The following is a 12,678-nucleotide window of genomic DNA, read 5'->3' on the forward strand; positions in this document are numbered from 1 at the left end:
AGGAAGCGTCATGTTGATTAACTCCCCTAACCCTTGTTCAGCAGGTGGATTGTCAGTAGAAGTCATCAAGTCCTTCGCTTTCTCTTCCCAAACATTCATGAAATTTCGAATATTTTCAGCCACGTTTAAGATCTCAGCACCCACGCCAGCAATATTTTTATCTTCGCTCTTGTGAGTGGTTGAGGCTTCAGGCGCGGAGGTAGGTACATTCTTTGATGTAGGTGTTGCAGGCTGAGCATCAGAACCGCTGCTTAGCTCCTCTTCCTGAACCTGAAAAATACTGAATATCTGATTTTCTGGAGGCTTTTTAACGGTCTCGGGGGATTCTGGAATCCGCAGCTGACGGTTCAAAGAGGCTTCTGTAGTCCCAGTGCCAACGGGCTGTTTGTGTGTGGTTAATGCGTTTGGATTTGTCGTTGCAGCAGCTGCGGGGACGGAAGTCTGGTTAGATGGAGAAGACACACCTGCAGATAAAGATGCTGTAGCTGCAGGCTGTGAAGATGGAGAAGTTGCAGGTGTGAGGTCCTTTTCATCCCGCCCTGTAGAAGACGTCTCGTTGTCTACAACTGTCACTGCCGCAGGAAGGCTGCTTCCTTCGGGAGATGATGTAGCAGAGGAATTCGGTGCTGCAGTAGTAGTAGTAGCCAAAATTGCAGAGTCTGTGGTTATCTTCGCCGTAGGGGTAGCAAGAATCGTTGGCTTTGCACCCCAGCCGAGCCAATTAAGGAACTGTGCCTGAGACAGTGCAGGTAAGGTCACCACCAGGAGGAGGACAGCCAGCACTGGGCAAAGCCGTGCCCGAGCCATGGCAGCAAAGGTTCTGAACTCTTACACAAACTTTGCCTGTTCACATTGATTTGTCCTCTACAGCGAGCAAACTACACATTTACCCTTCACACGAGAGCCGAGTAGAGTAGAGGTGTGGCTATACAAATACCAAAACCATGCCTCCTTATCACAAGCCGGCCCCACAGCGTGTGGAAAAGCTGAAACAACTGCAAAATGCTACACAACTCACTTCACTCTTGACGGACTTAAAAAAAAAAAGTTTCAAAGGATGACAAAAGGCACATTGTTGAGAAAATAAGTGCACAGCTGTAAGGAGTGTCCGTACACAGCTTCGAGTTTATCATCAGGCTGCAGTTTTCGAATCCTTCAGCAACTTGCTGCTGGACAGATGCTGAGAAGCTGTCATCTCCTACACGCTCTGCCTGGTGTGCTGAGACTTTTAGTTCCACAGCAGCTTCAAAGCTGCAAGTTAGACCTTTCAACGCTTAGGGAACCCTTATGCCGCGTACACACCATCACTTTATGTGATGAAAAAAAACGACATTTTCTGTGAAGTAAAAAACGACGTTTTTGAAACTTCAATTTTCAAAGACGAAGTTGCCTACACACCATCGTTTTTTCACAATGCTCTAGCAAAGCGAGGTTACGTTCACCACATTTTTCCATTGAAGCTCGCTTCATAACTAGCTTCTGGGCATGCGCGGGTGTAAAAATGTAGTTTTAAACGTTGTTTTTTTGCTACACACGGTCAATTTCTGTGAAGTAAAAAACGACGTTTTGAAAAACGACACATAAAATTAAAGCATGCTTCAATTTTTTTTTTGTCGTTTTTCACAAGACATAAAACGACGTTTTCCCCCACACGCGGTCATTTAAAGTGACGTTTTTAAAAACGTCATTTTTTTTTCATTACAGAGTGATGGTGTGTACGCGGCATCAGGCCTCGTACACAAGACCGAGTTTCTCGGCAAAAACCAGCAAGAAACTTGCTGTTTTTTTTTTTTTTGCCGAGGAAACCGGTCGTGTGTACATTTTTCGACGAGGAAACTGTCGAGGATCCCGTCGAGCCAAAAAGAGAGCATGTCTTCTTTTTCCTCGACGGGAATGGAGAAACTTGCCTTGTCGAGTTCCTCGACAGCCTAACAAGGAACTCGACGAGGAAAACGATGTGTTTCGCCCCCGTCGAGTTCCTTGGTCGTGTGTACGAGGCTTTATGCCGCGTACACACGATCATTTTTTCAGCATGAAAGAAAACGTTGTTTTTCAGCATGTCTAAAAAACGACGTATACCCAACTTGTTGCCTACACACCATCGTTTTTTTCACAATGCTCTAGCAAAGCGAAGTTACGTTCACCATGTTTTTCCATTGAAGCTTGCTTCATAACTAGCTTCTGGGCATGCGCGGGTGTAAAAACGTAGTTTTAAACGTCGTTTTTTTGCTACACACGGTCAATTTCTGTGAAGTAAAAAACGACGTTTTGAAAAACGACACATAAAATTGAAGCATGCTTCAATTTTTTTGGTCGTTTTTCACAAGACATAAAACAACGTTTTTCCCCACACACGGTCATTTAAAGTGACGTTTTTAAAAACGTCATTTTTTTTCATCACATAAAGTGATGGTGTGTACGCGCCATCAGGCCTCGTACACAAGACCGAGTTTCTCGGCAAAAACCAGCAAGAAACTTGCTGTGATTTTTTTTTTTTTGCAGAGGAAACCGGTCGTGTGTACATTTTTCGACGAGGAAACTGTCGAGGATCCCCTCGAGCCAAAAAGAGAGCTTCTCTTCTTTTTCCTCGACGGGAATGGAGAAACTTGCCTTGTCGAGTTCCTCGACAGCCTAACGAGGAACTCGACGAGGAAAACGATGTGTTTCGCCCCCGTCGAGTTCCTTGGTCGTGTGTACGAGGCTTTATGCCGCGTACACACGATCATTTTTTCAGCATGAAAGAAAACGTTGTTTTTCAGCATGTCTAAAAAACGACGTTTTCCCAACTTGTTGCCCACACACCATCGTTTTTAAAAAATGATCTAGCAAAGCGCGGTGACGTACAACACGTACGACGGCACTTTAAAGGGGAAGTTCCATTCCCCTTTGGGCTGCTTTAGCTGATTCTGTGTAAATAAAAGACGATTCGCGCTTTTTTGTCTGTTACAGCGTGATGAATGCGCTTACTCCATTATGAACGGTAGTTTTACCAGAACGAGCGCTCCCGTCTCATAACTTGCTTCTGAGCATGCACGTTTTTTTTTCGTCATTTTAGCCCACACGCGATCATTTTTTACAACCCGAAAAACAACATCATTTAAAACGACATTAAAAAATGCAGCATGTTCGATTTTTTTTTTTGTCGTTTTTAAGAACCTGAAAAATGATGTGAAGCCCACACACGATCACTTTAAATGATGTTTTTGAAAAACAATTTTTTTTCATGCTGAAAAATGATCGTGTGTACGCGGCATTAGATCTTGTTTGATACTTTGGGGTTGATTTACTAAAGACATGTAAGGGCATTTTCTCCAGAGCTTAGTACGGGCACTTTCACACTGGGGCGCGGAATTTACTAAAGGCAAGTGGCACTATGTAAGAGAATTTGCTCCAGAGCTTAGTACGGCGCTTTCACACTGGGGTGCGGGAGCATCGGCTGTAAACCGCCGTTTTAGCGGTGCTTTTCGGCCGCTAGCGGGGTGCTTTCAACCCCCACTAACGGCCGATGAAGGGGTTAATAGCGCACACAAAGTGCCTAAAGCGCCCCAATGATGCTGCTTGCAGGACTTTTTTTTGTATGTCCCGCAAGCGCACTGCTCCAGTGTAAAGCTAGGTTCACACTGCTGAGAATTCAAAATTCAAGAATTCTCGATCTTACCGCAATTTCGTTTTTGCCGCAAATTTGCAGCGATTTTTCGTACGGAAATTTTACTCGTACGATGCCGGATCATACAATTTTAATTTATTCGGTACAGTTGTCATTTGAAAATACAATACAAATACACTACAACACATTACTTTCAAATTTTCGAGAATTTTCATAACTTTAGTAAACTCTTAATTTTCGTTATGAAATTAGCATGCAAAAAAAAAACAGACGATCATTTGTGTGATAATCTAATCGTGTGTACCAGGCATAAGTAAATCTCCCTCAGTGTGTGTGACCCATGACATACAGGAGTTGATTTACTAAAGGCGAATAGACTGATCACTTTGCAAAGTGCAGTTGCTCCAGAGCTTAGTAAATGAGGTAGGGCTTCACTTTGCAAAGAGTACCCAATCATGTGCAAGGAAAAAAAAAAATTTTTGATTGGATAATGGAAGTCAGCAGAATTTCTGCTCCTTTATTAGAGCCCATTCACACCTAGTCGTTTTGTCGCCTGTAGTGTGACGCCCGCTGCCGCCCCGACACGCCAGAGGGATAATTTAACATTGCCCTCTATGGAGATGGTTCTCCACGCCGAACGCCTGCCGCCTGTCGCCTGAAAAAAAGTCCCGGACCTTTTTTTCAGGCGGCTTTCGCCGTTCGGCATATCTAGGCGCGTCGGCACATCTAGGCGGACAATCGCTGTGTTTTGTCGCCGCAAATCGCGGTACAAAACGCCGCTATTTGTCGCCGCAATTCGCGGGACAAAATGCGAATGTGAATGCAGCCTTAAGCTCTGGAGCAACTGCAACTTTGCAAAGTGCACACTAGTTTTCCCTTTAGTAAATCAACCCCACAGTATGCTCCCAATTCACACTCGAATGTAGCGTAGGTAGGCAATTTAGGCTTTTTTTGTTTTTGAGCCTTTTTGTGTATGATGTGCCATACGGGAACTTCTTTGGGGCAGGATCGCATATTTTTGGACCACAGATATTATGGCAGAGTAGAAAAGACATTAATAACACATGCATAACGCAAGTCATTGGGGCCAGAAGTGCTCCATTCTGCTTCAAAAGTGTTTGGACGCGCAAATGTGAACAGGAACAATTGAAAAGCATGGGGTTTTGCTTGTTGTACATTTTACATGTGAATGGGGGGCTAAAGCCAGACATACATTTACTTTATGTATTTATTATAAGTACTTATATAGCACCATCAATTTACACAGTGCTTTACATTTAGTACACATTCACATCAGTCCCAGCCCTCAAGGAGCAATCTAGGGGTACAGGTAACACATACAAAATCCAGGTAGGTAGGGCCGTGGTTGGAATTCAAATCGATGACCCTAGTGCTGCTAGGTGGAAGTGCTAACCACTTAGCCAAAATGGATCTGAATTCAGCTAGTTCAGCAGGTACCGGATGAATTTCTATTCATTTATGCGCATGGAGGTTGTACAAGAAAAAACAAATACGGAATCAAATAACTGACTAGGAGCTCTGCTTTTACCTAATAATTAGCACTGGAAAAATAGAATCTGGGATCTGATTGGTTGCAATAGGAAACATACAAGATTTTATAAGATTTTATCAGATTCTAAGCTACTGAAAATAAATGTATTGGCGTTTGGGAATCACAGCAGTCAGAATTGGTCATAAATTTTAAATAGATTTGATCTGAAGTAAAAGTTAACAAGCGGAGAGAGGGAGGCAGTGTCTGGGTCAAAGGTCTCTTTTGCTCCACTGACCACAGAGTCTTATGCTGAGCCCCCATCTAACACAGGAGGGGAAGGACGGGGGTGCTGACTCTTAACGCATGACCTTCCAGTTACTTCTTACTGGAAACAACTCAGAAAACTGATATTTCACAAAAAGACGAAACGTAACGATTGGAGTAAGAATGTGACATATGCACTTTTACACTATAAGCAATAAGCGACTGGTTTGTGCAAAAGTTATAACGCCTACAAAATAGGGGACAGAATTATTATTTTTTATTATTTTTTTTTTTTACTAGAAATGGCGGCGATCTGCGATTTTTATTGGGACTGTGAGGTTATGGCGGACACATCGGACACTTTTGACACATTTTTGGTGCCATTCACATTTATACTGCGATCAGTGCTATAAAAATGCACTAATTACTGTATAAATGTGACTGGCATTGAAGGGGTTAACACTAGGGGGTGAGGAAGGGGTTAAATGTATCCCTGCATTGTGTTATAACTGTAGGTGGAGGGGGGGTGACTGGGGGGGTAACCGATCTATGTCCCTATGTACAAGGGACACAGATCGGTCTCCTCTCCAGAGACAGCACCGCTGTCTCTGTGTAAAACGGCAATGAGAGATGATCTCATATGTTTACATATGAGATCATCTCTCATTGGCCGCACAGATCGCATCGCAAACGGCCACTCTGATTGGCCGTTCGCGGAGATCTGTAATTGGCTGTGTCCAAGGGACACGGCCAACACAGAGTTTCCCCGCTGCGCGGGGAACGCCCAAAGGGGCGGACGTCAATTGACGTCCTGTTGGATTTTGGGATCCGCGCTGTAGCCGTCATTTGACTATATCGCGGGTCCCAGGAGGTTAAAGGGCTTGTAAACCCTCAAGGGTTTTCACCTTATTGCATTCTATGCATTAAAGCGGAGGTTCACCCTAAAAAACATCTATGTACCATTACATGCAGCATACTTGCGTCAGCTACAGTATGCTGTTTTTTAAATTTTTTCGCTGTACTTACCGTTTAATCGTTAATTTTCTTTTCTTCCTCCCGCAGGGAATAGGCGTTCCTATGAAGAGGCGTAGATGATTGACGTGCGGATAATGCATGTCACGCGTTCCGAAAATAGCCGGACAAGGACTCGGCTCTTCACGGCGCTATACGGCGCCTGCGCACAGACTAGGAGCTGACTGCGCAGGCGCCGTATATAGCCGAGTCCTAGTTCGGGTATTTTCAGAACGTGTGACGTGCCTTAGCCGCACATCAATCATCGACGCCTCTTCATAGGAACGCCTATTCCCCGCGGGAGGATGAAAAGAAAATGAACGATTAAACGGTAAGTACAGCGAGAAAAAAAAAAACAGCTTACTGTAGCTGACGCAAGTATGCTGGATGGGATGGTATATAATTGTTTTAGGGTGAACCTCCGCTTTAAGGTGAAAAACCTCCTGTAATGCAGCAGCCCCCCCAGAGCCCCCCGTTTACTTACTTGAACCCGGTCTTTCCAGCAAAGGGGACGCGCACACCAGCTTCAGCCACTGTCTAGGGTCCTGACTGGTTAGATTGATACCAGTGCAGCCATTGACTCCCGCTGCTGTCAATCAAATTTAATGATGCAGGAGCCAGGGGCCGGGGCTGAGTCCTGCTGTCTGTGTCAATGGAAGCAACAGCAGGACATGGGAGTGTGCCCGCATGAGTGCCCCAAGGGAGAGCGGCTCTTCAACTGGGCACTCCAGAAGAGGAGGAGCCAGGAGCGCTGCTAAGGGACTCCAGAAGAGGAGGATTGGGGTGTCTCAGTGCAAAACCAACTGCACAGAGGAGGCAAGTATGACATGTTTGTTTTAGAACCTTTACATATCCTTTAAGGTCCACTATAGTGAAAAATATGATATCCTAGTATCGGTTAGTATAGTAGTCAGCATGTGAATATGATAGTACTCTGTATATATATATATATATATATATATATATATATATATATATATATATTTATATGTATATAATTCCTTTTTTGTGCTTTTGTGCTTGCAGTGGTCAGTTTTATACATTTTGGTGTAACGTGTTAGCTAGAGCAGCCCTCTAGCCCTTCAGATTTCTTTAGGGGTGCCTTGGCAAAATGCCTAAAAACTGCCCAAAAAGGGTATACAAGCCTATCCTGCCTTTTAGTTACAGAAGGCCCCAGATTTTCATTGAGCACCATTACAACCTTCCAGCTGCTAGCATCCCAACAACCAAAGACATCGATCAGCATCTTTATTAGACCCTCTTCCTCTCTATCAGCATTGGGGTAATGTTAGCTGAGTAAGGGAAGGAGGGAGAAGAGAAACATTGGAATACTATTCAGTACCAGTGTGCCAAGATTGCCTCCAACGTTGGCTGTCCTAGGTCTGTGGATGTTGCTGTGATATGAATTTTTTTCCGCTTTCGCTTTTTACATTTTAGAATAGGGTTCCTCTGGTTTTTCCTCTGGTTTTTGAAAAATTTGGAAAAAAGGTTGCGAAACACTGAGCTAGAGTGACCACAACTTTACTGCAGAACGAAAGACGTTGTCACCCTGTTAAAGGAGGTGGCAAAAAGTGTAAAACTAAGGGCTCTACTGGAAGGTTCAACAGGTAATAAAATCATATTATTGGGAGACCAAGGCAAACAACAACGGGCAAGTTAATGCCAATTATAGACAAATTTTATATATATATATATATATATATATATATATATATATATATATATATATATATATATATATATATATATTATTATATGTCGTTTTATAGCTGGGAATGACTACAGCTGTGGTCTCTGCTGGAAAACCTTTCCAACAAATACTACTGCTGTGTAGATATACAAAGGAATACAATGGTTTGTGGGAGCTGCAGAAGCTTGACAATCAAGTGCTTTATCAGCCTTTAGTTGGCAAAGAAAAGAATGGAAACAAGTTTGATTGGGTTGTGTAGGGTTTGACTAGGGACCAATGGCAAGAAATGCCAAGCATCAGAAGCACTGGTTATCAAACACATAGAATTTTCTAACATATTGGGAAATATCCAACTGGCAGTCAATTGCCCACAGAAAGTACACATTATACTGCATGTGTGCCATGCTATAACACTGGAGATCATTGTGACGATGCCCTAACAATGATGAGCAGAGAGGAACCCACCCATCTATGGCCACCCTAAAGCTTCTCATAGACTTCAGAGGCTGCTTATTCTTCCACTGATGTGATTGCATAGCCCAAAAAAAAAAAACGTTTTAAATGTTTTCATCACATTGATTTTATAGCCAAAAGTGGACATAGGCTGGCCATACACTACACAATCTGATTGTACAATCTCTTTTAAATCCACTGAAAACTATGCAGTGTAGGGGCTTGCTTCCTTAAATACAAACCAAATGGGCTGTTAAGGTGTGCCTTGTTATTACATAGCTTTAGCTGGCCATACATGCTGGTCTAAACAAAAAACTGCATAGGGGAATTCCCCTATGCACACATTTGAGGTGAAGCCTTACTGCTCAGTGTGTACGTTTTGCATCCAGATACTGCTGTCTCTCTCCCATACAAAATACCTGATGTTAAAAAATTTAAGAAGAGTAAGAGGGATGAATGTGAGGCAATTATGACCCTACAAAGATTCCATTCTATATAAAACAATTACCGAATGAGAACAAAAATGGAGTGGGACTTTACATGTACCTTGCAGGGCCTAATAAATATACATACCAAAAAGGCTTGGAAAATAAACAAATCTTTAAATTTCCATATACAAATGGATAGGTTTAAAAAAGTTCAATACAACTGGTTAAAACCACAGTTACTGTAAGTCCAGGATGTACTGGTCTTGGCTGAAGAATCAAGAAAACTGGCCTACGCGTTTCTCACTTGCTGATGTTAACGTTTTAATACAAAAGTTTTTCACAGCTACATATGTGATTCAAAGCATCATTGGGAACTAAAATGGGAGCGAGAGAGAAAGAAAAGAAAAATAAGAAAAGAAAGAAAAGAAAGAAAGAAAGAAAGAAAGAAAGAAAGAAAAGAAAGAAAGAAAGAAAGGAAAGAAAGAAAGAAAGGAAAGAAAGAAAGAAAGAAAGAAAGAAAGAAAGAAAGAAAAGAAAGAAAGAAAGAAAGAAATATCGCTGGTGTTAAAGTTTTAATACTACGTTTTTCACAGCTACTTATGTGATTCAAAGCTTCATTGGGAACTAAAATGGGAGCGAGAGGGAGAGAAAGAAAAGAAAAAGAAAAAAAAAGAAAAGAGAGAAAGAAAGAAAGAAAGAAAGAAAGAAAGAAAGAAAGAAAGAAAGAAAGAAAGAAAGAAACATTGCTGATGTTAAGGTTTTAATACTAAGTTTTTCACAGCTACTTATGTGATTCAAAGCATCATTGGGAACTAAAATGGGAGCGAGAGAGAAAGAAAAGAAAAAGAAGAAACGAAAGAAAGAAAGAAAAAAAGAAAGAAAGAAAGAAAGAAAGAAAGAAAGAAAAGAAAGAAAAGAAAGAAAAGAAAGAAAGAAATATCGCTGGTGTTAAAGTTTTAATACTAAGTTTTTCACAGCTACTTATGTGATTCAAAGCTTCATTGGGAACTAAAATGGGAGCGAGAGGGAGAGAAAGAAAAGAAAAAGAAAAGAGAGAAAGAAAGAAAGAAAGAAAGAAACATTGCTGATGTTAAGGTTTTAATGCTAAGTTTTTCACAGCTACTTATGTGATTCAAAGCTTCATTGGGAATTAAATGGGAGCGAGAGGGAGAGAAAGAAAAAAAGAAAAGAGAGAAAGAACAAAGAAAGACAGACAGAGAAAGCGAGAGAGACATAGAAAGAGACAGAGGCAGACATAGAAAGAGAGAGAGAAACAGACAGACATAAAAAGACATAGAAAGAGAGGGTGACAGAGACAAACATAGAAAGAGAGAGACACAGAGAGAGAGAGACACAGTCAGAGAAAGAGAGATATAGACAGAGGCAGACATAGAAAGAGACAGAGACAGACAGAGAAAGTCATAGAAAGAGAGGGGGAGAGAGAAAAACATAGAAAGAACGAGGGAAAGAGGGAGAGAGATAGACAGAGAAGAGAGAGGCAAACATAGAAAGAGAGAGAGACAGCAGACAGGGAAAGCACAAGAAAGGAAAAGTGAGACAGAGAAAGTGCGAGAAGAGACTGACACAGAAAGAGAGAGACAAAGACAGGTATAGAAAGAGCTATAGAGACAGAGGTGGAACGAGAGACAGAAATAGAAAGACAGAGAATGAGGGAGAGAGAGAGACAGGCAGAAAGAGGGAGGCAGACAGAGAGAGAGAGATAGGCAGAAAGAGGGAGAGAGACGGAGACAGAGAGAGCGAGGGAGGCAGACAGAGACAGAGAGAAATCAAGAAAGAAAGAGAAGAAAAGAGACATTGCTTCTTTTCAGAAGTACACTCCCAATGGCTTCAGTTTTAGCACAGCTGCAAGATTTGCTGGACAGCATAAGCCGCTCACTGAATAAACCCCACTTATTATCTGCTGCTGCTCTTTAAAATGATTTCCCATGACTCTGCTATTGAGCCAACAGATCTTAGCCAAATTATTGTCTCAAAGGAGGATGGATTGTTCCATTATTTATTATATTAATGTTGATTCTTTTTATTATTTAACTTGTAAAGTAACAGAATACAGAATTCTAGGAGCTGAATTTAGTACGGTAAAAAGAGAAGCTGCATCCTGATGGTCTTCAAAATAAGAGGGATGCTTTTAGGGACAGAACAAATGACAAATGTTTCAAAGTTGACACCTTTCAGATCAGATTGCTGCAACTATAAAGACGTCCAAGTAATATTCCATATATAAAGGTCTTACTGTATTTAGCTTCAGCTGTAACACTGAAAAGCATTTTTGTATCCCAAGAGCATGCACAGGAATGCACAGGAATTCACGTCTTATCTTTGTTACTGACAGGCAAGTACAATACAGTATTGGCTAAAATATTCCAGCCTGGCCAGTTAAACAGACCCCAACACTGGAGTAGACTGGACCACTCTTGTGGTCACCCAGACACTGTCCCGCTGTTATCTGGTCCTGGCTCAGTGACGGGCAACTAGTAGTCCTCCAGCTGCTGGAGAACTACAAGTACCAAAAAACCTTGGGCCAGATTCACAAAAGAGATTGCTGTCGGCGTAGAACATGCAAATGACTAGTTACGCCGATTCACGAACGTCCGCTTTGCCCGTCGATCTAAATTTACGTTGTTTCCGTAGAGATGCGTCGCGTAAAACTAAGCATGCCCTCTAGGTGGTGTAACCAATGTTAAGTATGGCCGTCGTTCCCGCGTCGAAATTTTAAATTTCACGTCGTTTGTGTAAGTCGTCCGTGAATGGCGCTGGACGCCATTTACGTTAACGTAGAAACCAATGACGCCCTTGCGACGTCATTTAGCGCAATGCACGTCGGGTAATTTTACGGACGGAGCATGCGCAGTACGTTCGGCACGGGAAATCGCCTAATTTAAATGGTGCCCGCCCCATTTGAATTAGGCGGGCTTGCGCCAAGCGGATTTAGGCTACGCCACCGCAAGTTTACAGGTAAGTGCTTTGTGAATCAGGCACTTGAATGAATGAATGAATGAAAAACTTATAAAACGCGGCGCATGCGAACTGAATCGCTTGCTGTAAACCTGCGGCGGTGTAACGTAAATGGGATACGTTACGCCGCCGCAGCGTAACAGATTTCTACGTGAATCTGCCCCCTTGTCAGCTTTTTGTTTGACTTATTTATAGGCTTTCTGGTATGTCATGCTGAGACTTGTAGTTCATCAAGTGGAAATCTGCTGGCTACCTAATACTACTATAACTTGTTGAAACAGTTGAGTAATATTTCCCATCTCAGTTATTTAAAATGATCAGTATTTCGCACTAATCACCCCAATGTGGAGCCTCGGGTCCTGTTTAACATCTGGCTTGTAATAGCCGTCATCCAAGGTATCTATTCACAGTCCTCTTGCACGAAAAGAAACATCTTGAATTCTCTGCTTCTTAGATAAGTCTCAAGTCAGAGTTCAGACAAACTTTTCCTTTCTTTATTATTCTTTGTCAAACTCGATATTACCTGCTTCCCCTTTTGTGTTTTCTAATGAAAGTTTGGGAAAACTTGCCCTAACAAGACTACAACCGATGCCAGGAATTCCCAGTGTTTGTTCTTGTTTTTAGGGTTTGACCACAAGCCAATCAAATAAAAAGGATGACTGCAAGAGGTTGGCATGTGGAAGCAGAAGACATGTAAATATAGGAGCTAGAAGCAATAGTGGATTCACATAGCTTGGTGCCGGTTAGAAAATCTGAT

The 12,678-nt window shown here is 42.1% G+C and overlaps 1 protein-coding gene across 2 annotated transcripts in view; it reads right to left on the bottom strand.

Annotated features, from left to right (window-relative positions):
* The window catches only part of COL18A1 (collagen type XVIII alpha 1 chain), a 243,257-nt gene that overhangs the window by 108,370 nt on the left and 122,209 nt on the right, over positions 1 to 12,678 (bottom strand). Inside the window, exon 1 of one of the 2 annotated variants that reach the window (XM_040357624.1) lies at positions 1 to 915. This exon is cut by the window's left edge and continues 157 nt beyond it. The exons of the other annotated variant lie outside the window; for it this stretch is intronic. Coding sequence (XP_040213558.1) covers positions 1 to 807 — 807 coding nt within the window. The 5' untranslated portion in view covers positions 808 to 915. Of the gene's footprint in view, positions 916 to 12,678 lie in introns of those variants that run through there. 2 annotated transcript variants of the gene reach the window in all.

The sequence above is a fragment of the Rana temporaria genome, chromosome 6 (genome assembly GCF_905171775.1).
Source record: "Rana temporaria chromosome 6, aRanTem1.1, whole genome shotgun sequence".
NCBI lineage: Eukaryota > Metazoa > Chordata > Amphibia > Anura > Ranidae > Rana > Rana temporaria.